Source organism: Phoxinus phoxinus (genome assembly GCF_949152265.1).
Source record: "Phoxinus phoxinus genome assembly, chromosome: 25".
Classification (NCBI taxonomy): Eukaryota; Metazoa; Chordata; class Actinopteri; order Cypriniformes; family Leuciscidae; genus Phoxinus; species Phoxinus phoxinus.
The window spans coordinates 15,968,664-15,996,079 of NC_136900.1; the positions used below are offsets into that span (position 1 = coordinate 15,968,664).

The 27,416-nt window shown below is 39.9% G+C and overlaps 1 protein-coding gene across 5 annotated transcripts in view; it reads right to left on the minus strand.

Annotated features, from left to right (window-relative positions):
* Positions 1 to 27,416, minus strand: part of ccnd2a (cyclin D2, a) — a 148,108-nt gene that overhangs the window by 24,847 nt on the left and 95,845 nt on the right. For 2 of the 5 annotated variants that reach the window (XM_079603199.1, XM_079603196.1), the window contains exons 2-3: positions 25,465 to 25,509; positions 7,961 to 7,997 (exon numbers count right to left, since the gene is read on the minus strand). The exons of the other annotated variants lie outside the window; for them this stretch is intronic. In XM_079603199.1, the coding sequence (XP_079459325.1) occupies positions 7,961 to 7,997; positions 25,465 to 25,509 (82 nt within the window). The remainder of the gene's footprint in view (positions 1 to 7,960; positions 7,998 to 25,464; positions 25,510 to 27,416) is intronic. 5 annotated transcript variants of the gene reach the window in all.

Sequence of the window (27,416 nt, forward strand, 5' to 3'; positions counted from 1 at the left end):
CAAACTAGTGCTTGAGACTTCCTGATCCAAATGCAAGCTAAACACTTTCACTTTGCAGTTCTGTTAAGGTTCCTGTCATGTTCTCCTGTTATCCCACACTCACACCTGCACTGTACGCACAAGGTATGGCATCTTGAGGTGGGTTTGCACCTCGGTTGCTCTAGTCACCTATTTGTGTTCTTGGATAAGGACCTGTGGGTCCCCAGCAAAATCAGGTGGGGTTAAAGCATAGATGTGAGAGAGATCGTCTGCAAATTCTCACGTTCAACATGCTTCAGGTGTCACCTCATTTAGGGTGTTCTCAGTAATAGTACTAACCATATATAACTTAAAAAAAACACTTCAGAACAATAAATGAATACTTTAAATTAAAAACAAGTTAGCGTACCAAAAAAAGAAGAAGTATATACTTGACTGTGAAACTTTCACTTTAAAGGATAGTACACCTAAAAAGTACAGTTCAGTCATTATTTACTCACCCTCATGGCATTCCAAACCTGTTAGAATGAAATACTTCTGTGTAACACAAAAGAAGATATTCCGAAGACTGTGCTGATCACTCTTTTCCATGCAATTACATTGAACGGGGGACTGGACATTTTAAGCTTCAAAAAGGACACAAAAGCTAAGCACCATATAAAAGTGGTCCAAGTGTTCCGGAGTTTTATGATAGCTCTAGGTGAGAAACAGACAAAAATACATTATATTATACATTTATCATTTTAATGGTGTTAATGAGAGAGGTAGCACTGTTCAATTAATGAATAAATTATTCTTTTAAATGCAATCTTTGCAATGAATCATTTGATTTGTTTCATAAAACAAGTTCAACTCACTGACCCACTGATTCGGTTGCAACAGTTAACAGCTTTCTTACATTTTTATCTGTTGATCACACAAATTTGTTGTACAACTTCAAAAGATTTGTAATGCCATGCACAAATCATATGGACCGCTTTTTGAAGCCTTCAAGTGACTGTTTTAGTTCAACGGAGGGAAAAAAGGATACAGGTTTGGAACGACATGAGGGTGAATAAATGATGGCATAATTTTCATTTTTGCGTGAATTACTCCTTTATTACCACTAAGGGTCTTAAAGGTTCAATGATAGGCCCCCATTCAGGCCTCCCCATCAGCAAGGGGCATTACAAATCAAATAGCCCTCCATCACGATTACCCTACCACACATGAATTCAGAGCATAGCACTTAAGTCAGGCTGCAATAATCTTATCCTTTTGGGAAATTCTAGTGTCAGGTGTAATTTACGATCCGTATCTTTCAAGTTCCCCCTGCCCTGCTGCTGGCGTCAAACCCCGGGAGCCACTGTGTATGCGTTTGAAACATGTGTCGCTTGCTATCTCGCTCGCTGAAGCACACAAAGGTAAAGGGAAGCTTAACATCCTGGGAAAATCTCAAACTGAGTGAAATTACCTTGATCCAAAGATTCCTGCCGCATACCAGCTCGATGAACCCATAACACCACCACAGTAAAACAGCTGAGAGAGATAAAGGGCAGTACAGAGAACGATAGAGTAAAGTAAAAGAGAGAAGAAAAGATTGAAATACTGAAATAAAAATGCTAAGCTGACTACAAACTTTTCAAGCTTTACAAAGCTTTTCAAGTATTGTGAACCACATTCTAGACCGGGTCCCCCAATACAGGAGCCATGAAGTGAAATGGGGATCCAGCAGCACCTCCCCACAGAACAGGCCCATGATTCTGTTTGGGTTTATTTAAGAAGGGTGGAGGTTGTTTTGGCTGGGATGCTATTGTGTGAACAATACTAGAGGGAAAAATTCAGGGATTTGTGGAATTGCAGATTTAAATATCAGACACAACAGACACATACTGTCGGATGTTGCATTCTTTTAAGTTGGGGGAGTTTGAATCTTCTCCGTTTCAATTATGCATTCTGGGCTTTATGATACTGGTTGTTCACACCTTGTTAACCTACAATGAACCAGAGTTCTCGACACACTTCTGAGGTGAACAGAAGACTTTATGAGAGGTTCTATGCCTCCATTTCCTAAAACTAAAGATAAATCTGGACTGCTGAAGGTGTAATCAATCCTAGAAATGATTCTACAATCCTAGAATCTGCATGTAAAAAAGAGGAGAAAATATAAATAATTAGAGAATATGTTTAGAGAAACATAAACTTATGAAAAGAAAGAGTATATGCATATGTGGAGGGTGAACCAACTCCAGGAGATGCGCACCCTCTTTAAAAACACATTTAAACAGAATGTAATGAAACAGTTTCAAGCAGAGACGACTCTGGTTTCAAGTTACGTGTCGCATAGCAACAACCTACACATCCCAGGATAAACGTTCCTGCTAAATTATGTTATTAAAGTGGCTATGTTCACAAACCACTATAATTTGAACATAAAAGCAAGCAAACTGTATGTTTAGCATGGCAGGCAATTTGACTAATAAATGAACATTGGCTTACCAAAAAATGTTTACTAAAAAAGTTTTATTCAAATTCTGAACTGATTATATATCACCAAACTCACAGATGAAATTCAACCAAAAAACAATTTGCTATCTGGGTAGAAAGCGCACAAAGAGTGCCCCCTTTATAATCACTAAAAAGCTGTCACTCACATCAATTCATTGCGATCACACAAAGTTTCGCTATAATCAATGAATCTGACTGCACATTGAATTTCTTATTTAACACAAGGTCTACACTTTGTTTGTTATAAGTTAACTGTTTACACTTTATTTCGATAGTCCACTTTAGACATTCTACTAGCTATAAGTAACTTTTCAACTACATAATTAGAGTATTAGTAGGCTGTAGTAGACTGTCAGTAGACTGTTAGGTTAGGGTTAGGGGAATAAGTTGACTTGTAGTTGCCAAGTTACTTATAGTCTGTTTGGGGACCAACAAAATCAAGTGTTAGCAGATATTAAGCAGACAGTCTACTAATCCTCTAATGACAGTTGGTTGACATGTAGCTGCAAAGTTACTTAAAGTTAGTAGAATGTCTAAAGTGGACTATCGAAATAAAGTGTGAACTTATAACGAGAGGATTTGCTAGAATCCGATGTGGATTCTAACTTAGACACGTCTGATTGGCCATTACGTTCAAGAAATCAACAGACATGTTTGTGATTATGTAGCCAATGTGCTCAATGCTGCAAAACACGTTTTTTGAAACCTTTGATGCTCAAGAGAGCAAACACCAAATCTGTTTCACAAATATGCTATAATTACAAAGAAACCGATCCTAGACCAGCTGTTATGGCCAGCTTTTCCTTCTAAATGCAATCAGAAGCAGGAGCAGACAGTGGTTTGAGTGAGAAAATTTCACGCTAGTCTCAAGTCCGTGGCCAAAGAAAGGCTAATCCTAACACACGCTCCGCTTAATCAGACCATCTTAGAGGGTAAAAACTTTAAACCTGCGCTGTCCTGCACATGTACCCATGAACACGTTTTTATAAAAATGTATCCATAGTGAGAAGTCTTATGATATTGGTACAGAATGTATTATATGGCAAGCACTGAGGCTTCCAAGATTTATTTTTATTTCGAATGCACACCAATAAAAGATAATGATCATGCACTGATAACATTAAATCTATTTAGTCAGACTATGGTAGACATTCATTAGGCAACCTCCTGCATATTATTTAAAATTGACAGCACGCATGTGCCCATCAGCTAGATTTCAATAGAATGAACACTGAACAGAATGAACAAAAAAAAAATGAACAAAAAAACTGAGAGCGAGTCAAACTGGGTTTTCAAGTCATTTAGAGAAATGCAAGTTTCTCTAGCTGAATGCACCTGTTCGCGGAGTGCCACTTTGTGAAAAATTATCTGCTCTATCATAACCTCAACATCTTGCTCCTGCAAGACAATATGTGACACCGTTTGTAAGCAAGACATACATTCTTACATATTCTCCCATTGTGGCGACCGGTGAGAATCTTGTGCTTAAAATAAGCACAACACACACAGACATAAACACACAATGTCTGAAAGCAGGACCGCAGGGCATAACATTATCAGATCTGAGTGGTTCTATTCTGGCCTTAAACTGTTTGTTGAGTTTGGAGTGATTCCAAGTCATTTTAGATATTTATCAAATGATACCTCTATTCAAAGGGATTCGGTTCTTAATTTCCCCTTTCCGTTTCCTGAAAACATTCCCTACTTGTTGCTGAAAGCAGACGCCGATGTAGAGTGTGCTCACACCTGCTTACATTTCATGAAACTGACTCTTCATAACTAAAATATTTATTAAATATAACATTCACCTTAACCATAAGGCTCCACAATAGAAAATAAATCAAATGTGCAGAAAATAATACAATTAAAGAGAATGTTAAAAAATACATATATTTATTGTTTGTTATATTATTATATTCCATAAAGAAGAACATTCATAGTTTCAGAATTTATTTTAGGAAATCCTAAGGGTTTCCCTATGGGAAACTCAATAAAACCCTGATTTGTTATAAAAACATGTGTATTTTTCCATTCAGAGCTACCTGCATGGTGGCATTATTATACAAATATAATGAACTTACAATTTAATTTACTAGAGTAAATATAGGGATACAGAGCGTATACAATTACGCATCACTGCATGGTCATGCAACAAAGGAAGCACTTTCATTCACTATGTTTTTTGTATATTTTGAACATCTAGAGAACCCTGTCCCTGACCCACAAAAGGCCATTCACACTGGCAAAGTAACCTCAAGAGCAGCCAATTTGAGGTGATGATGAAACAACAGAGTTCAACAGAGTTTACTTTATGCAAACATGATGCGCAGACTAACAAAAGGTGTGCAGATCTGCCTCCTGATAACACTGACATTTTTTTTGGTGTAGAAACAATTTGTAGTAAGAAATTGCTATTAAATTTCACAAACAATTACAAAGAAATGGCAAGTAACACATTGAATTAAACATGAATTTTTAAAGAAAAACTGAATTTGTATTTTCTTGTAAAACATACTCCAATCATCTCTTTTTCAACAACTTTGAAAAGTTTACAGTGAAATGCCTACGAGCAACCAACAATACAGTAACTCGGCGACCTCTTTTCTTTTCATATATGGTATTTATATCAGGTTTTATATCAGTTTGGAAAGTTTTTACTATGATGGTCATGTAACAAAACTTATTTTATATAGCCTACTGTGTGTTAATAGAATCCCTAACTTTATGTCACAGCAACAGAATCCACATTATGCTGGTTTTAAAGTTAAACTTGAGAATGCAAAAATCCTATGTTAAATTTAACTTTAAAACTCTGAAGTGTATAAAAATACACTGAAAACATCTTGATCCCTGTTTTTTCCCCATTTCTCTGCACATTACCATGCTTACAGACATGCTTGCATAAAGCAGCAGAGGTAGACTCATTCTTAACTTTCTGCCCTGCTCCTGTCTACATTTAGAGAAAGCCATTCATGATCCATTACCTCAGGAATTCCTCCACATAGTTGAAGAGCCAGTCCACATCACAGGCCGGCACTCACCTTTCAATCACTCCTCTGCCCTAATCACGTTAGCTTGTTCATAATCGCATTGCAATTACTGACAGGACTGTGACCCCTTGCTTTCCGCACTCCCAATCTAATACATGTGTTTCGCTAAAGACAGAGGGATGCTTTGTGTCAGAGAAACAGGGGGAAATGAGGGGGAAAAGGAAAGAAAACAACACTGACATGCTGTGTCATGCAAAGGCTATAAAAAGGGATGCAGCCTTTTTCCTGAATCATTCCGGAGACGAGAGCACTATTTTTAGCGAGGCAGGGGAGTGTAAACAGCGACCGTGGCTGGAACCAGACCTGAAATATTCTCCCTAACAAGGGCTTCAGGAGTCCGAAGCCCCCGTTTCTTACATCTTCCCCCTTCCTTTCTCTCATTCTCTCTCTTTCTTCCTTTCACCCCCACCCCCTTCATCTCTCTGCCTGTCTCTCCAGGAAGGTAATCTCCATTACCCTCCCTCCATGCTGATTCAGGATTCAGAACTGTCCACTTCAATCTAGGGCTGTGAATGCTAAGAGGCCATTCAATGTGAGAAGAGAAACTCTGCTGGGGACGTGGGATGGAAATGCCTCGCTCCCCCCGTTAATTTCTCTAGGGCTCGACTTCCACTCTCCAGAGCTTCCCAGCATGTCAAGGGTCAGCCCCCCCCCACCCAGACCTCCTGACTGATGGGTCAACCCCCCCCTGACTTCCACAGAGCTCTCCATGAGAATGCCAGAAAGAGAGAATGGACAACAAGCTTCTAATGAACTGGGGAGGGACCAATCTGGACCCCAGTGCTCGGCCATAAAAGATGCCTCCTCAGAGAGACCAAAAGACCTTTAAAGCGATGTCCCCATCCACACTGCTTAGCTTGAGCAGTTCAGGAAGTTTGCCGACAGTGAATAGAAGCAGTTATGAACAAACGCGACGAGCCATGGCAGTGAGGTGACAGCAGTAAAGCTACCTCTGAATTCCTACGCAGGGCCTGGGAGCATGGGAACGCATTACGGGCTACGGCGGTCATGCCACCAGAGCTTGAATCGGTCGCCCTTAGTCAAGCCTTCATCTGCACAATAGTAGAATTGAGTCTGGGGTCCAAAAATGAGGTCAAATGGCGTGGTTCTTTAAACTCCTGTCACATGCTCCATCAAAACCATCATCTAGGTAATGTCGTTACATGTATCCAATTAGTGAAATGGAAACAGGGATAGTTACATCCCCGAGCTGATCCTGGGAGAAGCACGTAGACAAACAAGCACTTAAAAGTTTTGGTAAGCTTCAAAGGGTGCCTAAATGCTTATTGCATTAATAGGCATTTAACTCTTTCTCCCGCTAGCGTTTAAAAAAAAAAAAAAAAAAAAATGAAGAGTTGCCTCCTGCACCCTTTAGCATTTTTTATCCTTTTCACAAAAATTTCATGGCCCCCCAGAATATAAAAAACCTGTTTTATTTTAGCTTCATGCTTTTCTTTTTTATCAACATTGAATGCGGGTAAGTTTCATAAAAAAGCAACTGTAGCAAGGTTCATGAACATCAGGCCGTTTTGATTTATAATTTATATGCTGTTAAATGTAGATGATTGTGTTATTTTACATGATTAAATATGATATCACTGGTTTCTGCTTATGCTTCCCCTGTGTTTTGATCAGGAGATTCAGTACCCTTTCAGAAGATGCCTAATAGTGTCCCCTACCGTATAACGGTGAAAAAACGGAAAGCCAGAAATTTCCGTCAATGGCGGGGAAAGAGTTAAAGAATGTTTTCAGTATTCTTTTGCCCACACAATGCAATTCAGTGGGGGTCCAATGTAGTTTTTATTTGTTTCACTGAAAGAGAAAAAATCAGACACGTTTCGAGTGATATAGAGGGTGAATAAATGATGACAGGATTTTAATTTTTGGTTGAACTAGCCTATCCTTTAAAGGACTCAAACTAATTGTGTAAACCACATCCTAAGATGGTATCAGAAAGGGCAATGTTGGTGGTAGCTGCAAGCATGTAGACCATCTTCATTGCCAAGCCGTAATTATACCCAATAACACCTTTAACACAAGCAGGCTGTTGTTGCCGTCTCTCAGGGTGTGAGGTCAAGCATTTCCTGTGTCTATGAATGGTCGCCATCATTGGAATTGTCCTGCTGTGGCTGCTGCCCTCCCTCCACCATTCATTGAAGAGTCATATAAAGTTCGGCATCTCTTTTCCCCTCCCTTCTTCTCACTTTAATAGACCCACGCTTGCGTATACAGTACATGCCATTCATTGAACTTTGAGAGGAGCTCCAAAACAGAAATAAAAGTGCAGGCACATGAGTGTTTCTCAGCTTGACCTTCAAACACAAAAATTCACCTCAAATACATTTCTGTTGTCGAGGAACCTAAACCTAAAAAACGCCAAATCAGAACTCACAATGGGTCTGCTTAAAGGGACAGTTCACCCCAAAATTAAATAATTTACTCACCCTTATGTCATTCCAAACCTGTATGACTTTCTGTATTCTGTGGAGCACAAAAGAAGATATTTTGAGAAACTCATTTTTTTTTGGACCACGAGTCCAATGTTGTGTCGTGGACGCACTACTTTCATCGTATGGACAAAAACTGTTCTTCAAAATATCTTTGAGGGTGAGAAAACGATGAGAGAATTTAAATTTTTTGGTGAACTTTCCCTTTAATCCTTGATGTCGTCAAACTGCCACCCCCCTTTTCCCACTTCAAGAACATGATTGACTAGTTGAAACCGTGGTGTCGGGCATGGTGGGCCGGGGTAGCGTGAATCAGTAGTGTACCAACAGGTTTGGCTCCCACACCCTGTAGGAAAATAAATACTCCATAATGACTGCTTATTAAAACATGAAACGTGGGTATGACCGAAAGTGTGCATTCCATAGGAAATCCATAACAAGCAAATACATGTTCTCTCATCAGCCATGACATTTCAAACACACGGGGGAGAGATTAACTACATATTTACAGTAGGTCAGTGACCGCAATGAAAGATGGCAGAGTAAAAATGTCACTCCGAGCAAATTACCAGATTGTCATCTTCCTCGAAGGTCTGCATGTAAACTATAACCTGGATCTGATTATTGAAAAGCATAATATTAATAATAAGAAAGAATTGCAGACGGACGACAACAAGAACCAACGAGAAAAAAAGAGACCATAAATATCACAATGACAAACATATATTGTGCTAAGATGCATTTTTTTAAATAAGCCTGATAAAAACGAATATATAATTTAAAAGCATTCCACCAATGGGATACTCCAAGACAGCAGTGTTCATCTTTCTTTTAGGAAAGAAGAAAAGGCTTGTTAGCCCCCCCTGATAACCCCCTACACACACACACACACACACACACACTCGCCCACCCACTCATTGCTCAGACTCTGTCCAGGGCCCTGCAGTCTGCTGCGATATAGATTAGGTTTCAGCTCTGAACTTGCATTAGTGTTGCCAGAATGACAGGGGTGGAAATTTCGAAGAAAAGAAAGGACAAGAGGTAAAAAAAAAAAGAACAGGAAGAAAGGGGTGTTTTAAATGCTGAGTAGAGGAGTTCGGTTATTATTGGAAAAAATCTAAGAGGTCATTCATGAGCCTGAGCCAAGCTATGAGGAAACTGCTCTCGTGTCTCGAACAGTTGGGGGATCTGGCCAAGTCCTACTTCAGCTGTTGTTCCAGGCCTTGCATTTATCACAGAGGCATTTCCCCCAGAAATCGAGAGACTCTCAGAGGCCAGGCGATTTGTCCCTTGTCTTCTCAACCTCCAAAATTGCATGAAAAAGGACATTGTGTTGGAATTCCACTGTTTAAAACACCTTACGACAACAACCATAAAGCAAGAAAAACAATGTGACAACACCTTTGTACCAAAACAACATCCTGAAGCAGATCATGTGAAAACTTTAACTTTGGCGGAGAGAACCCTCAAGCTATTTCACATACTTTTTTCCTGCCCCGCCCCCCTAATTCCTCACCTTTAAAAAAATAAAAAAAGAACTTTGAGAGTGGGGGAGCTCTGTATTTGACATTTGAGGGGTTAATGATTATGAGAAAAAAAAATGTCTTTCCAGGTTTCTGCCATCTGTCAGTTTTATGGACAGCCAAGAAGGAAATTGGGTCTTTGGGTTGTTTGGCACTAGAATAATGAGCCACTGAAAATGATTGTTATAGATGACCCCTCAGCGCCGTCCTCATATGGATCAAATCCAGCTGCAATCGGCAAGCTTCAAACAATCAAGGATAAATCAATTGGATGTTATGAGGAGAGGGAGGGAGCCAGGCTGGGAGCAAGGTAATGACATCCGCTGTGCTACGGAATGGAGGTGCTGGGAACGCTTTCCCGAGCCTTGTGTCGGCAACAAGGTTTTAAGCTACCTCGGCTGCCTGCACAAGATTACCTGGGGAGGTGCTCGGCCCCTTTTCAGCACATGAGACTTGAGGAGTATGTATGTTTTGTGCCTTATGAGGGGGGGGGGGGGGGGGGGGGGCTGGATGTTCCTCAGACAAAGCAGCAGATAACATGGTGGGAAGGAAGCAAGTCTTGTAAGATACATTCCATGAGGAGTTATAATGTACAGCATGCTCAAAAAATTCACATGCACGACGCCAAAGGTGCATTTATGTATGATGGAAAGTTACAAATAAAATATTCCTTGTCCTTGTCGTGTGTGGCATGCTTCAACTATGTACTGTAACTATCAACTGTAAACTAATAAAAGATAGGATTATGACACACATCACACAGTATAGGTTAGATTCTATTGGAAATGATAAGGAACTCTGGAATGCATGTGCAAGGTGTCAGTTTAGCTTGGAAGCGTTGTTGCAAATCAATCCCCTGAAGTGTTTAGATACAAATTTCAATTCATCCTCATGAAATAATTCGCAATAAGATTGGCATGTGCATTCATTCCAAAGTCATATGACACATCTCCTGTGAATCTTCGTATTGAACGAGCATGCCGAATACCACAGTTATGCTTTGGGAATTCTAGCAACCACCTTAAAAATATTTAGCTTCCTTTAGACACTTGTTTTACTTCATGCTAGCTGTACATACATGCTCTGCAAGTACTGTCCGAAACTATTTATAGCCGCTGTGATGTTCTGCTGTATGTCAACACTTGTGACAACAGATGTTGCTGAATGAAAGTGAAAGCTCATGGCCAGAGTTTTAAATGACATCTGTGAGCCCTCCTGCTACATCATGCTAACACAGAGGCCCTTTGCCCTCGGACAGGAAGTGCGGGCTGCAGCCGCTGCATTGCCGGCGCTTCTCACAGCAGCCTGAGTTATGATGTGCCACCATCATCTGCCGTGTCCCAACAGCTGCTGGGACAGTTGTTGAGCAGTGGTATAGTTGGCTATAGCACAATTAAAATGGCCGGTAGGGCTCACTTTTCTGAAAGTGTGTGTGCAGGTTTTAGCAAACCAGTTTTGATGTTTACGACGTGATTTTTTTTACACACACATTAGCGTTAATGACAACAGGAATAATGTGAAGATTAGGAAAGCTCTGCATCTGCCAAAGTCTTTTAGAGTACAGTCGAAAAGACCTTCACCCATTGCCGCCTCATTTCTCCTATCCAGCAGGAACTGGGGACAGAAGGAAAAGGGAGAAAGGGAGGTGGGCTGTGGAGGGGGCTGCTTAGCACAAAGAAGAAGCCTGGATTAAGTCATGAGCAGCAAACGACATAGGTTGGATTTTTAACGGGTGAGATCACATCCTCTTCCCTCAGTGGCTGAGAGACTCATCCTCAGTCGGACAGCCGAGTGTTCGGCATGCCAAACGGGACATCCATTACTGGGACAGCAGCATGCGCTGGCGCACATACAATTAAATGTGCATTCACACATTAAAGTTAGCTACAGATTCAAATGCAAATTGTCATGCAAACATATAGAGTAGACTTCACACGCTACAAAGTTGCAAATATATAGGAAATTGCATGTAGACATACTGTACAGCCATCAGTCAAATCTACAACACATGCGCACGCCGGAACAGTCGGCACAAAGGGACAAGCAAGCAGAGTGTGTCTGAGCATGTGTGCGGGTAAGTAGCATGGGAGGGCCGCAAGGTTACATAACTGTGCTACAGCGGGGCCCCCTTGTTCTCTTCCATATGGGGGCACCAAAGGTTTTGCGAGACCCTAGTGTGGAGGGAGCTAGCACAAGCATTTGTTACAGCACTAGGTGAGACTATACATTTGATGTAAAACCAGATGGCAGATTTGTAGTCACAGTTCAGGCCTTTGAAAGGCACAAAGCTCACGCCGCGCTTCCAAAACCAGTTTGGAAGTAGATCAGTTCAGCGCTCAAATTGACAAATGGAGGTGCTCGTTAACACCACACGAAGCTCCAGGTTAAAACGCTCCCTCCCTGCTGCAGTCGGAACTAACCTTGACCCTCCGACAGAGGAAAGAGGAGTAGAGAGGATACGACGCTTGAGATGATGCACAGATGGAGATATTCTCTGCTTACGGTCTCGACACTATAAGGAAATCTAAGACAAGGGGAGAGGAAGAGAGAGAGAAGTAGAAAAAACGACCTCGGTGTATTGTGGGAATTTTCCTCCCTTCCTAAAATATTTCCTGTATGTCTTCGGCCGAGTTGCCTGTTTTTTATCCCCCCCCTACAATTCTTTCTCTCCGCAGACTGCCTTTCACTTTGGGGGGCCCACAGACCCCCTCAGCCGAGCGGGGAGCTTTCAGGGTACCCTGATGGATGCTAATGGGGGACTCTTTCAGATCATTTTACAGGGCCGGGCTTTGATCTGCCGACTGGCTTGCTCTCCACAGGCTGGATATCCAGAGAACATGCAAATCCCCCCCTTACACACACACACACACACACAAAAACACCTGTGAAAAAACTCCAAGAGCATGAGGGAAGAAAAGAAGAGCTGGCAGAAGAAAGACGAAAGTTCACGGACACGAAAGAAAAGAATGAGAATGAGACTCAGAAAAGACAAAGGAAAGAGCGGAGGGAGAGTATGTCAAAAAGGCAGGGACTGAGAAAGAAAAAGAGAGTGAGTGTGAGAGAGAGAGAGACGCTTTAGGGGGAGGGTGGTGGTCAGAGCCTGAGGCGGATGTATCTGCGCTGTTGAGAATTAGGAAGGAAGAACTGGAAAAGAAAGTCCGGTGAGGGAACCTCGTCAGTAGCACGCAGCAGCCACACTTTGAATGGTGGTTAAGTGTGGGGACAGCTGGAGGCAGTTGATTGGCTAAGAGGCTATGGAACTCGTGCTTCCTGTGGCCAGCTGCTATACCCATGGCCCCAAGTGACAAGGGTTATAATTGATTACTATTTGGCAGTTCAGCAGAGTGTATAGAGTGCATAGAGCCGCTGAAGTACAGTACAGCTGGCTACACAGTAAAATGAAAGAAAAGTTTTTTTTTCCTCACTCTGTCTCAATCTTTCTCCTTTAGGCCACTATAAGCATGGCACAGCACGTGGTCTGACACCATCTAGCTTTCTAAATCTGTCTTCTGTCTTGTCCTTTTTCTGCAGTCGAAGCTTCAGAAACCCATTCTGCATCCATCTTGAGAAGGAAATGGGCCCCATGTGAAAGCAGACCCCTCAAAATACCTGACTTCAAAGCTATACATTTAGGTGTGCGGATTGCTTGCAGACATTGCACGCCAAACTAGAGCTGTTCCCCCACGTTGCTGGAGACCTTCCTGTGAGCCATGAGCTCAACCCTGTGAGCTCCATATTGGGAGGAAAGACATAAAGGGCTCTTGTGCGCCGGTGCCCGGCTCAGGTCCTAATTCACTTTATTAGTTTCATTGCTTTATTAGATTCCATGCAAAGGGAAAGGAGAAGAAATTATGTACGTTTCTGAAATAAGAAGGATATTTTTGTAGCCTTTTGGAAACAGAAAACTTAGTCTGATCAAAGCCTTCTGAAAGTCTGGGGTCAGATTGAGCTACCATGCTTCAAAAAGGGAAGATAAGTATTTTCTATGGCTCTCAACCTTTTCTTTCTCCTCCTCCTCCTTCTCATCCTCTCCACCCCTTTTAGGTTTAATCTATGATGTCATGTTTTGGGGTTCTTTAAAGGAAGGAAGGATGAAGGCTTCTCTCTTCAGCACCTCTTTGTACTAATGGAAAGCCCTCCTCAGGACACATCCGCCCCTATGGCCTTGTGGCATCCAGGGGGCAGGAAACCGCTCCGGCCAGATGAAAAAGAGGAAGTGTGAGAGGAGAATCCTTGCTGGACATGATCCACTCCGACGGAGCCTTCTCACTGTAACAGAGCATGAATGGAGATGGGAAGAACTCTGGAGTCTGTCCATTAAACGCAGCAGACAGTGTAACCCGTTGTGTCACATACAGACTTGTTTTTTTGTGCACTGAGCTTAGGTAATTTCTTTGGTTCTAGTCTCTTTACCAGAAACAAGAATGAGCAATGCATACAGCTAAAATGTGCATGTGGTGTCACTTTCTGTGTCTCTGTATGAGTGCTGCTGACAGGATGGAGAATGTTCACCTCAGTGGAAACAAATTCTGAGTCACCTCTTTGAAACTGTGCTATGAGTAGCAGTTTCACACCCCTAAATCAAACTTCTCACTGGCCCGAACTTACAAAAAATGTTGGATCTGTTGCAGGATCTGTTAACAGCTTCATGGATTTTGCATGAATGCAGGAAGAGTAATTTAAGCTTTGATTTAAGCTATACATTTGCACACCATTGCATTTATAGATAGCCCCTTTACTTTTTGAAATTGCAAGGTTCATCTTTCTAGAAAATAAAAATTATATTTCAAAAATATTGTTTCGTTTGGCAAGAGTATGAAAAACAACACTGACAATCTTCATGCAAAAACTGAAAAATGTATTGTTTTATAATTGTGTCCCCCACACTTTTAAGATAGCATTGCCTAACTATTCAAGTGCCACTTTCATGAATTTTAAACAGTGAATAGTGAAAGAAAGGGAAAAGTCATTGTGATTTGTTCCTAACTCCCATGCTCCATTTCTAAACAGTCTAATGACTGTACAGTGTGAACGGGCTGGAAAAAGGCCTTTCCTGGAAGAAAGCAGGGAGACGTAGCGAAGAGAGCCTCATGATGACTACGGCATAAGCAGAAGCATCAAGACAGAGCCTCCACCTCGGCTTTGGGCCCAGACTCCCAGATGTGTGTCATCTTCTGGCTCCGACTGCAGCTGAAGGTAATTTTGCTGGAGAGGAACCAGGGAGGGAACACCCCGCTAAAGCTGAGGCTCACAGACACAGCAGACAGAGCAAAACTTCCTCCTTTCCTCAAAGACATTGTTGTCACTGACCGGGACACTTCGTACCAGCAGAGGGAGAGGCACATGGGTGGAGGGTTAGCGATGGATGATGTGATGACAACTGTGATCTCTCTTCAGACACCAACTCCTGTTCCCACACTACAATGGAAAGCAAGGCCATTACTAACTTCTCAAAACGCTTTCAAATGTGACATAAAAATGAGGGAAGGAATAAGGAAAACGTTTACTTCTTTACATGTAGTTTTGCAGCCCACTGTCACATGCTTCACTGCTCTGCTTTACTGTAGTCGGTGCATTGTTGTTTTGGTTTGTCTACGATTTTTCTTGTGAGTTATGGGCTTCTCTTGTGTCTGCTCTTAAGAGGCACCTAAAAATACCCAGTGAGGTAATGAGAAAGCCTCTGCACTATTTACATTTTGGCGAGTTGGGCTTTCAGAACAGAGTCTGCTGAGAGAGGCGAATCTTTGAGATGACTGAGGGGGGAAGTTGTTAAACGTTCTACATAGAATGGCACAGATGGCTGGGGCTGAGATAAAAGGGGCAGACATTAAGAAATAGAGAAGAGGCCAAGGCAGAGCAGTCATTCGGTGAAACAGTCAAAAGGAAAGAAGAGAGAGCGAGAGAGGAAGGTGCGCAAGACAGGAAGACAGAGACAAACACGAGAGACAAAAGTCAATAGACAGAGAGGATGAGAAAGACCATGGCCCTATCTGAAAACGGAAAATTTCCCCTCCTTTTCTGCTCTCGTTCATGAGTGCTGATATGCATGAGAGCTGGAAAGCAGAAAGGAAGATGGTGGCTGCGCAGTCTATACCAGTGCTTCCCAACCTTTGCTGTTGTATTTACCCCATCAAAAAGGCTCAAATTCTCTTTCATCAACACCAAACTAGAAATGTGTTCCTATTAACTCATATTAGTTCATTTAGCATCCATATGATTTTTTTAAGAACTGGTGCAGTTTGAGAAATACAGAATCTGAGATGGAAAAAGCAAGAACGCTGTACAGTTGTGAAGTGTGAGGCAAGAAAAGGTCGCTGTTCCATAAATCTACCTCTGTATATATATATATATATATATATATATATATATATATATATATATATACACACATGTTCCACTACAACTCTCACTCACAAATTGCAAAAACCTGAAACCCATATTATTTTCTCTCCTTAAAAATTAATTGTTAATTTCAAATAAATAAATACAAATACCACTACTACTAATAATAAGAATAATAATACCTGTATATTATATATTGTATAAATGGAATTGTATATATAAGAATCTTTAATTGATTAAATAAATAAGATAAAATCATGAAAAACATGTAAAGTGGTAATGTCCAGTCACCTTTATTTTTTAGAGCCTTTTATACAATACATATTGTTTTAAAGCAGCTTCGCAATAATAAACAGGAAAATAACAATCAATGATGTAAACTTTACCAAATATGAGACAAATTTAAATTCTGCTGTAAAGCAGCTATACAGAAAACAATAGTGTCAATATTTAGCTCAGTTCGGTGTTGATTCAGTTCTGTTTAATATCTGTGTACAGTTCATCAACTATGAAATGAGTTCAGTTCAGCCTGTACTGTACTGTACTGTACTGTTTATAATAGGCATTCCAATTCAACTACAGTATCAAAATCTATGAAGCGGTGGTTGCATAAGCTTCGCTATCTGCACTGCAATTGGTCGTTGTACATTTAAATATTGAGTATGCTTTGTTGCATCAAAACCAATTACCATTGCATACAATGTTATAAACAACCAACTATACCTTCAAATGAGTAACGTCCAGGCACTGTGAATCGTTGCCAGTGTACAGTAAGCGCTCCACAAGAGTGTTGACATGGAAGGCCATAAACTGAGAAAAGAGAGAGTGAGGCCAGATGAAAGCGGGCAGGGAGTGATGAACTGAGACAGAGCCAGTGGAAGAGAGAACAGTTAGGGCTTTCAGGTCTCCATCCCTCCGGACCATGACGCTATCTGGAGATGAGCCTGTGTGATGGTCTCTCATTCCAGCCTAATGGCCAAAGGCCTCCAGATAATGAACAGGATGGACAGACTTCCAAACCTCCCTGGGTGTGCAAATTTATGAATGATTGGGATCACGGCAGAGGCACGTGGAAGGAAATACCGTGTTTGTCCTCGTCTGATGAGCTTAATGTTTCACATTCATTGACACAACACACTTTCCTTTAAATTCCAACTGTGGGAATGCCAACAGCAAGGAACATGCTACTGAGGTCAAACAAAGTTAGATAAGGCAAAAATCGGAGTCATGGACTGGACTCTCTAGTCTAAACACAAAACCAAAAGAGAGAGAACAAGGACCAAATACGGCAAATTAAAATCGGCTTCCTATCAGGGCCTGCAAACGATCTTAACTGATTTTACTCAAAGCTGGAAACAATTTGCAGGGTCTTGGGTGACTAAAGTAATAGTGTAATACGGGCCTGATTAAGCTATTAAAGAGCTAGAGAGCCGAGTTACGTTATGTTTGAATGGAAAGGGGCTGAACACAACGTAGATAAGCGGCTATTCATAAAGCATGTACCTGTACACATACATTGGCAGATGAGCCTTATCTTAACACGTTGGAATACCGCTAGCTACAGATGATTCACATTCCTAATCAAAATCATGTCAATCAATCCTGCTCCCTCCCACCCTAAAAATAAGAAAAGAGGAGAAATGTTTGGTTCTTATCTGCAGGAAATAGCGTTTGATGAAATTACACTCCTGGGCCAGAGCTTGAAAGTGATGGCCGGGCCCCTGCACTCATAATCGTGTCCCCTGACGCGCGGCCTGCCCTTGATCCTCGGCCGGACCCCACCAGGAACGCGGAAGGTAGACTGCGGAGGGCCAACTGAACTGGGTGGGCTCGCTGCTTGGCCCTCGCTCTGGGACATGTTCAACTATCACTGTGGTATGTTGGTATGTACGCTGGTGCTTCTGTGCCCGTTGAGGGACCACAGGCCTGTCCTCAATGCTGGACAATCGCCACCCTGCCCAGAGGAGCTCATCTCAGGGAGATGATAGTTAGAAATGAGTTAGAAATACGGCCAGGATCTAGCTAAGAACTAATTTCTATACCCCATCCTTGACTTTACATAAAAAGACAAGTATTTGTGTTCTGTTATGTCACTGCAAATTCTTTTCTGATCTAATACAGTTAAAACAGCGTTAGGGACGGGCGATACCATTATTTTCTTTTCAATCTGACACCAAGTACTATCAACTCTACTATCACTGCAATTAATTAATTTGTTTGTTTGTTTATTTATTTATTTTCATAAAATGGTGATTACAGTATAGCCATTAAACATTAGATTTGAAAGTCTTAATCTAATTGAATTGAATTTAACATTTAATATTGTTTATATGTTATTACAACTATTACAGAATATGAGAAACTTTATATTTTTCTCCTTTCCCATAAACTCATTTTGTACTAGTATATTTTAGTTGTACACAATTAAATTGTAGTAAAGCTTAGCATAACTTTAAGTATATTTAGTGAACTTTTGTGTACTAAATTGGTAAGTAAAACTTAGTATACTTTAAGCATAGGGACTAATTACAAGCTTGATTAGTGATATTAAAGTGTTCTTTATTTGTGTAAGTATATTACAAATTCATTACGAGTGTCTTCAAAACATACCAGCAATATACCATAACTGTATTTATATTAAATATATATATTTTTATTTTATTTTTAGTTGTTGCCTTTTATTAGGATAGGACAGTAGCTAGACAGGAAGTGAGGTGGGAGAGAGAGAGGGAGGACGGGATTGGGAAAGGTCCACGAAGCATCGAAGATCTCCCGAAGCACAACTATAAAAAATGCACATTAATAGACAAATAATACTTAGCTATACTTAGTATACAAAATACTATTGTATACTAATGTATTTTGAAAGTATACTTTCAATGCATTGTTACAATGATAATTTCCAGTACACAGTTAAAATATGCCTAAAATATATTTTTAATAAAGTGCAAATAAATACACTTTAAAAAAAAAAAACGAAAATAATTGTACTTTAGTAAAAAGGTAGGTAAAATAGGTAAAAGCATGAAGCTAATATACTTTTAATATATTTAAAGACAGTACAATTTTTGTTAGTATATTTGCAATGTACTATTGAAAAAGGAATATATTTCAAATACAATAAAGTATACTTTTTTTCTCTCTCTCTGTTTTTCCCCCCATCATTTCTGCATGTTAAAAAAAGCAGAAGGTGAAATAATTCCTATCTTACACAATAAAGGGTTTCCTAATAAAGTAGTTTAACTTTTTTTAATTTAAAATATATACTAAATAAATAGTAAAATCATTATTCAAAAACAAATATATATGTATATTTAATGAAACACATTTTTAAAAATGAAAATATAAATATATTTTTAAAGGGGTCATGAACTGAGAAATCACATTTTCCTTCAGCTTTTGACAAATAAGAGGTCATCAGAGGATTCTTTGGTCGCAATTTGCAGAAATCGAATTGCAATAACGAGATCACTGCATTCATGTGCTCAACGTGTCTGTGATCGGCTACAATGCTCATCGCTGCAACCTTTCATGGCACAATATAAATGTAATGCTATAATCAACACTTCATGATTACTTAACCTTGAGAGCTGTTATACTAAAAATTTACAAAAAATTTCGAGAGTTTCACATGTAATATTTCATGTGCAAACATGTCAGCCAATCACAGCAGTGGGTGTTTACATTGAAGTCTCACAGCAGACACGGCCACGACAAACAGAGCGTTCAAATCAGTTGCTAAAATCACGGTAGAAAAATCACTTTTATTTCCAAATTAAGAAAAAATTATTTATGTACAAAACATACTAACATTAAGTGCACCCCTTGAAACATTATAAAACAATAAAACAAAGCAGTTTGTGATCCCTTTTAAAAAAAAAAGGATATCACAAGTAGCAGTCCTCTCAATACAGTATAACATTGGTATTGAGCACATTAATATTCCAGACAGATCTTCCCATTTCTAAATGCCTTTTATTTCTTCCCCAACATGCTCAACTGTTTCACACAAATGAAGAGTGTCAGTCTCGACATGTGATCCTTAATTGACATTCTCATGAATAGAGTCACGCATGCATACGCTGGGGCTTTCCCCATTAGTAGAGACCTGATGTCAGCAGCCCAGCACAGGCCATTGGGCAAAGCCACCGATCTATTTCCGATACTCGAGCACTTCTCATACTCGTGTATGGGATACCGATTTGCGGTGGCACACAAAGCCCAGGAACACTTCACCTGAGAAAAAGTCCCCCACTCCCTCGCTCAGGGCGCTGCACCCCGGGACAGACTTGTGGTTAATGCCTGACAATTCCAGAGCAATAGAAACCTGGACTGACACTTCAAAAGCTCAAATCTCAGGTTGCTGTCTTCAGCGCATTCATGTCACACACCTTCACTGCTCAACCATTGTGTGGAAGATACAAGATACTACACGCTCGTGGTTGGGAGATGCACTTTCCACATGATCCCTTGTTTGATTCATTGATGAGAAGTTCTCACAAGTTCTGCAAGCTTATCGAGAGGACTATAAATACGATAGACACCCCCGGGACCTGCGCTGTATCCTTAATCCTCAGAGACTCGGAAAAGAAAATCATCGATTTCTTCCCACCACTCGCTCTGGGAATGAGAGTGCCTGTGCTTTCCCCTTTTGCTAAACGGGATATTATTATTTCAACGTCCGATCGCGCCCTACCCACGCTAGGCTATTTGTGTGGTTGGGAGAGAGGACAGAAAGGGCCGGTGGAAGTCTGGACTTATGGAGCCACTGTGGAAGCCATCTCTTCTCAGACAAAGAGCCTCCTCTCTGGGGAACCTGATATTGACTTAGCTTCCTAACCTCCAGAAGGACTACACACAGCAGAGCAATATCCCAATGACCTTTCCCAATAATACAGTATATGTGGAAGTGGAAGTTGCAGGTGAAAAGTACCATGACATTGCACACATCAAGGTTATTTACCAAACCTGTGCTGAAAATGTAACACTATTGTATATGTCAATTAAAGAATGAAAGAATAATAAAAATTAACACTTTCAAGTTAGCTTTCTAGTCAAATGCATTTATAGAGCTTTACTAAAAATGGAAATAGCATTAAATTATCATAACTGGTCTCCTATCACATGTTATATTAATCACATGTATTTTTGGTCGCAGTAAATACATGATTTATCGTTTCACATGATTGTGCTTCCTATGAAAAATAAAATCATGGAATGCACATTTTCATGGCATATATGCTGCTTCAGTTTCTGCATGTGGAGAAAAATTATTTATTATTAATAAATGCTATGCTTGACTGGCAGATTTTTTTACTCAGTGGGGACATTTTAAGGTGACATTGTTACAGTGTAATTACATAAATAGGTACAGAGTAATATTACTTAACTACATGGACTTACTATAGGATTAAGGTTAGGGCTTTCTTTAGGGTTAGTTACTTGTAATTATGCATAATTTACTGTTATTACCTTTAGTATTAAAGGTTACCTTAAGCTTTAATTCTTTCAAAAAGTAATCAGTTTTTGACTCATATTACTTGTACCATGTTGCCACCAATGTTTGAAAATGTTGTGCCTTTAGAAAACTACATTTAAATGAGCAGATACACTGGTTTTATCCCTAAAACCACATCAGGTTAATTGATCCTAGTGGAGCTTCCTTGACACATGTCGTTTCTGTATCAGCTTTCAAACTTCTTGTAAGATCAGTTTGAATATGGGTGAAAGTGAGCCTTGATGAAAAACCTGTGTGGCTCTACACTGAGTGGCTCTGCACTCAGATCTGCTTAGTGTAACCCACTGCTTCTAAACAGGGTTACCACAGAGGAACTGTGAGCGTGTGTACGTCCACACACTCCAGATGAATACGGAACAGAGCTGATGGCCAGCGGTGAAGACCATGTTCCCAACTGGTGGATGAAAAGAGAAAGTATATGTGTTGACACACATACACAAACAGACACATGCACAGCTGCTGCGGAGTATGCTGGAGCAGAACTTCACGTTTGTGTGTGTGTGTGTGTGTGTGTGTGTGTGTGTGTGTGTGTGTGTGTGTGTGTGTGTGTGTGTGTGTAGCAGCAGCAGTTGCTCTGGCGATGTGGATGTGCCGTGCAGCAGTTCTCCCTCAATAGCCGGCTGTGGTGATCTGGTGCAGACGGTGCAAAACGCAGGCAGATGTTTCCTTCATTGAGTCGTTGTGCACCGCCAAACAAGGCGCTGAATAACAATACGTTAAAGCTAGCAGTAAAGGACCAACCTGACACCCCCATGGGATTGCATAATAAAAAGACAGGTCAATATTCCCTGTCAAATGTTTGTTAACAAAGGTTGTTTTTTTATTTAAAGGAATAGTTCAACCAAAAATGAAAATTATCCCATTATTTATTCACACTCAAGCCATCATATGACTTTCTTCTTTCAGCCAAACACAATCGGAGTAAAAAAATATATATCCTGGCTCTACCAAGCTTTATAATCAGAGTGAATTTGAAGCCCAAAAAAGTGCATCCGTCCATCATAAAAGTAGTCTATACGGCTCCAGGGGGTTAATAAAGTCCTTCTGAAGCAAAGTGATGCGTTTTTGTAAGAAAAATATCCATATTTATAACTTTACAAACTAGAATCACTGGCTTCAATACACAAGCCGAGTTCCGACAGACTTGACGCATTGACGAACCCGAAAGCGGAGAGGATAGAGCAAAATAAAACACTGGTCACCAATTAGAAGTCTAAAATGAGCATTTTTAAACAGAAATGGAGGAGCTTGAGTTTGTTGCCCAGCCCTATTAGTTTGAACCGCTAAAGCTTGGAAGAGCCAGCATATTTTGTAATATAACTCCGATTGTGTTTGGCTGAAAGAAGAAAGTCATATTCACCTAGCTAGAGGGTGAGTAAATTATGGGATAATTTTAATTTTTGGGTGAATTAACCCTTTAATCAATGATAATATAGACGAGATGGAAAATTACAATAATGGCAGAAGTTAAAGGACATGCTGTCGATGAAAATATGAGAATAAACAATGCCTCAGTATTAGCAACTCACTAACAATGTTCACTAACAAAGAAAACGATTGACCTTCTTTTGGCATTAAAAAGCTACTGTCAGGATTTACTAAAGACATGACAAAGGCTGACCTTGTTGTGTATGCATTTGTAGGAGTATTCCTTTCATACGCAAAATTAATGTGAGGAGAGTATTTAAATAAATCACACAACGTAATTTCACTAAGGTTTTGCAGTAGTTTACTGGGGGGGGAAATCTAGCCCTCGGACTCTTGCGATTGCCATTGCATGCACACGTCCTTGAGTTTATTACCTGGGCTAATCCTTGTGGAACACTTTATTTATAAAGTAAAGGTGGAAGGAAAATTTAAACCGAGAAAAAATGCAGTTGGATCACGAAATATCCCATATACCATCTAAAACTCTTAAGACCTGTAGGGAAATCATGCCAACCCCATTAAGAACCTGGCGTTTTCTCTAGCGTCTTTAATGGAAGAGGAAGTGATACGGGCTGGTCTCCAAATCTGACATTTAAAACAGTACCAGCAATGACACACAATCTAATGAGACAGATGGGTCCAATAAGCGGGAGATTGGGTGGCATGTCTGAACCGCAGGGAGAACAGACCGCAAGGAAAGACGCACTGAAACGTTCCAGGAGAACATACAGTAAAGTCGGGGTGCAGAGGGGTTTTAGAAACTGTGGCTCCAGTGCAAAACTCAGCTGCAAGCATGCAGCTGCACAGATCTGATCCCAGGAACTGAAAAGTGCAAATGTTTCATGTCAAAAGTGTCAAGTCATTCTCACCAGAGGTTTTTCTTATAAATGACACACATGCACCACCAATAGCGTACATACACACTGTTCTACTAGAAAATGAGATTTATAAATATTAATAAAGCATACATTTATTCTCCAAATTCACCTTACCCTTGTATAATGTGTTTATTCCCTATGATTGTGTATAAATCGCTGTTTTGCATTAGGAAAGCTACTTTAAATCATGAGTAGCCTGTAGCTTAGCAGATTAAAGTGGCACCATCTTTACTACAGTTCAAACAAGTCACTCTGGCCCAAGCAAAACTTTATACTGTTTCTCATTGGCATCCAGACAGAGGAACTGGCAAGCCGCTTTAAGCCATATGTTCCACTGTCCATAATTACCTCTGTGTCAATACTGAATTTATTTCATAAACTTACAGACAACCTCCATTTCAGGATTTACAGAGAATTATTGTATAAGTGAAGAGGCAAGAGTAAATGAAAGGAGGTTTAGTAATGAATGGGATTTATAAATAGCATGGAAACCCCTCATGAGAGCATTTACAGGAATTTAACTGTAATTCAGGTTTCAGTGGTTCAAGTATCAGATCATTTGTGATACCGAAAATCTTTGCTGCTGTTGCTAATGGTACGATGCTTGGCCAGTGTCTAGGTCAGAGTCTAAAGGTCGAAGAGTTGAAAAAGGAAATAGTTTCCTCATGTTGTTCGATGAATTGCAAAAAAATCAATTGTTTAAATGTTTTTTTGTTTTTTTTATCATGTTTTAAATATAAAAATAAAATTTCAGTATGCTTTAACTAAGAAAAATATTTTAAAAAACAACATAGTAAAAATTAAACAAGAAAATAAATTAAAATTAAAATGATATAAAAAATAAAAACAAAGGGAGTACGAATGAATAACATTCAGAATGCCTTAACTTGACTAAAAAAAGGCTAAAAAAACGATTTAAAAATAATCAAATCAAAATAAATGATTTCAGTATGCCTTAACTGTAAATGTATGCAAGTACTGACCAGTAAACATCTAGCATTGTCTGAATGTGCAATACATCTATTGTTGGAGATATGTGGCAGATATTAAAATGATGCAACATCTGAATCTAAATCACCACAACAAGCAGAATATTTGCAGACCTGACGTTCACAGCTCGTGCAGAGGAACAACTGAAAGAGCCATTGTCACCAACACCCGCTCCTGGTAAGACGTGTCCCTATACACACACATGCATTATCACTTTACTGAAATAATGAGCCCTTAAAACAACACCCACCTCCGTGCTGTTACATGAAACTATGTGTATTTAGATACTTGTGGGAAATGGAGAAAAACTAAAAATGAAGTCAGCATGATAGGATATGGCGAAATTGTCTGATGCCAGACACCGACAGAAGGAAACAACAAGAAAGTCAACACGACAAACAAACAAAACTAGAATGAAGTACAGTCAAATCTCAAACGTTAGCAAAAAGCCTACCATTCTCCAAATTCTTTGTTATAATAAATAAATCATCATTCACTTCATACTTTTGGTTACTGGTTACTACATAAACAAATTTACTTTAAGGTCAACATCCTATATAATTATTGGGCATGTTGGGGTTTTTTTGCCACAAAACTTGATCACGTTAACAGCAGGTATTTCCTGGTTCCTAGCAGAGAGCTTCCTATATGCCCTTATACAAACCTAAACCTTTCAACCCTTGATTGATGCCAAAAAATAGCCAAATTCTCAGACCAACGGCAGTCTTTTATCATAGTAGGACTTTTTTATAAAGACTACTTTGAAAAATCAGATACAGAAGCTATGGAAGCTGCAGTGTAAAACCTTCAACCAGCACTTACTTTAACGTCGGCACAAACTTTGGCTTATGTGAAATCCATGGCCACCTGCGAACCAAACAAAACAGAGAAACAAACAGTGATTAGGTCGTTCTATATGACTTATTTCACAATCTAAACATGCTTCTGATGTTCTCGGCTGGTGCATTGGGAGTCACGGTTTTGCCTATGGCACTGAACTGTTCAGCCCAATGGAGCGTAGAGAACATATCTTTTTTTTTGTGGAAAATCCATGTCCTCCTTGTACTGAAATTGGTGGAATTCCCCTAATGGTGGCCAGTTTTAGAGGAGAGAAACCCCACACTTTCAGACCATACGGGTTTTGTTACTATTAAGACTTTGGAAAGTGGAAAAACTAAAAAAGTTTCAGCACAGTTGAGAAACGTATTTCTGTATGAATTCAACACTGTGAATAAATAAGGACATGGAAAGAGTGTAGGTTGTTCAGAGTACAAGAAGAATGACTCAAAAATCAAAGTGTGACAAACTGTCTCCAAAAACTTAAAGACTTCATGCAGTCACAGATGCACAATTTTGCTTTTTTGTTTTAAAAAAGAAATAGCAAAGATTAATAATATGCATTTGAATCCTAAGCCATCGAAGGAGCCACACTATAAAGACAGACGGGTGATTTTACCGAACAGTTGCGCCACTTTAGCATTATAGGCCCATGTTAACTGCAGGTATTAAAATCAATCTTTGGTGATACAATCACAAGTTGACAGGTGAGATACAATGCTATTTATGACTGAGCATTTGTTATCAGCCCCACAGTAGAAAATTAAACCATATCCATTTCGACTGGAACGGTTAGGCAATAAGAACGGTTCGGCCCGACGGTAGCTGGCTTAAGTCTAAATGGAAACTTTCCATTGCACAAAAATGTATTTATAGTGGAAAAAGGTTCTCTAGATAATTCAATTGTTCTTCACACAAGAACTGTTCAATAAGGTTCAATGGTCAAATTTCTTTTTGTCTGAAATAGAAGAAGAAAATAATAATTTAGTTCTGGTTCGCATTCACACTGTCATTTTTAACACCAAGCCTAAAGACACAAAACAAAACAAAAACGGCTTTTATGAAGTATATTTTATACGCACCAGAGTTTAACGTTCACACTTATCCAAATGAACCGCACCAGGGTTCGTTTTAATCGAACCAAACATGCCAAAAGGTTTTTCTTTGGGGAACCAATAATGGCTCCCCTGCAAAAAAAAAACTTTTGAAATCTTGATTTTTAAGTGTTGACAGTTATTTTCTTTTATTGAAAACCTCTCTTCAGTACAGTGGCTGATTGACAGGTGAGTAGGCGGCCAATCAGCGGGTCAGAGACGCATCGAGATTGATTAGTCTGGCTCACCTGGCAAGAATGGAAAGTAAGTAGACAAGAAAGAGCAAATGTGACAATCCCAGCGCATGAGGAAGAAATAAGGGGGCGAGGGGGAAGCGGTTGCATCCCTAAAGCTACTGAGATGTGAAGTTGTCAAAACACATATTTCAATGTGAACAAAGTGAGCAAGGAGTATGCACACAAAAGCGTGTGAATGGGCAGATGTCTGGAGCAGATCCCGGGCTTCAGACTCTCAGGAAACCAGGAGATAAATGATGTGAGACTAAAGTTCTTCCATTGTTCCTCTTGCATTTAGAAGCAGCGCTATTATCGCCCCAAAAAATGTCTTTGAAACTTGAGCACTTAGTGTGTATGTGCCATTGAATTACGCTTCTAGGGTGCTTTCAATGAAAGCACCTGATTTGATAGTGAAAGAACAGATGAAGACAATTTCCTTTTTCATTTATACTTCACACAGGTGGTCAACAGTGAAAAGAGACTTATTATATACTGTTATTGAATCAGTAGTTACTGAATCAAGTTCAGGTGCAAATGCGGTTTAAAAAAACACTTCATGCACTTTTTTTCATGTACTGGTCAATTTAGAGATTTTGGGCTATTTGTG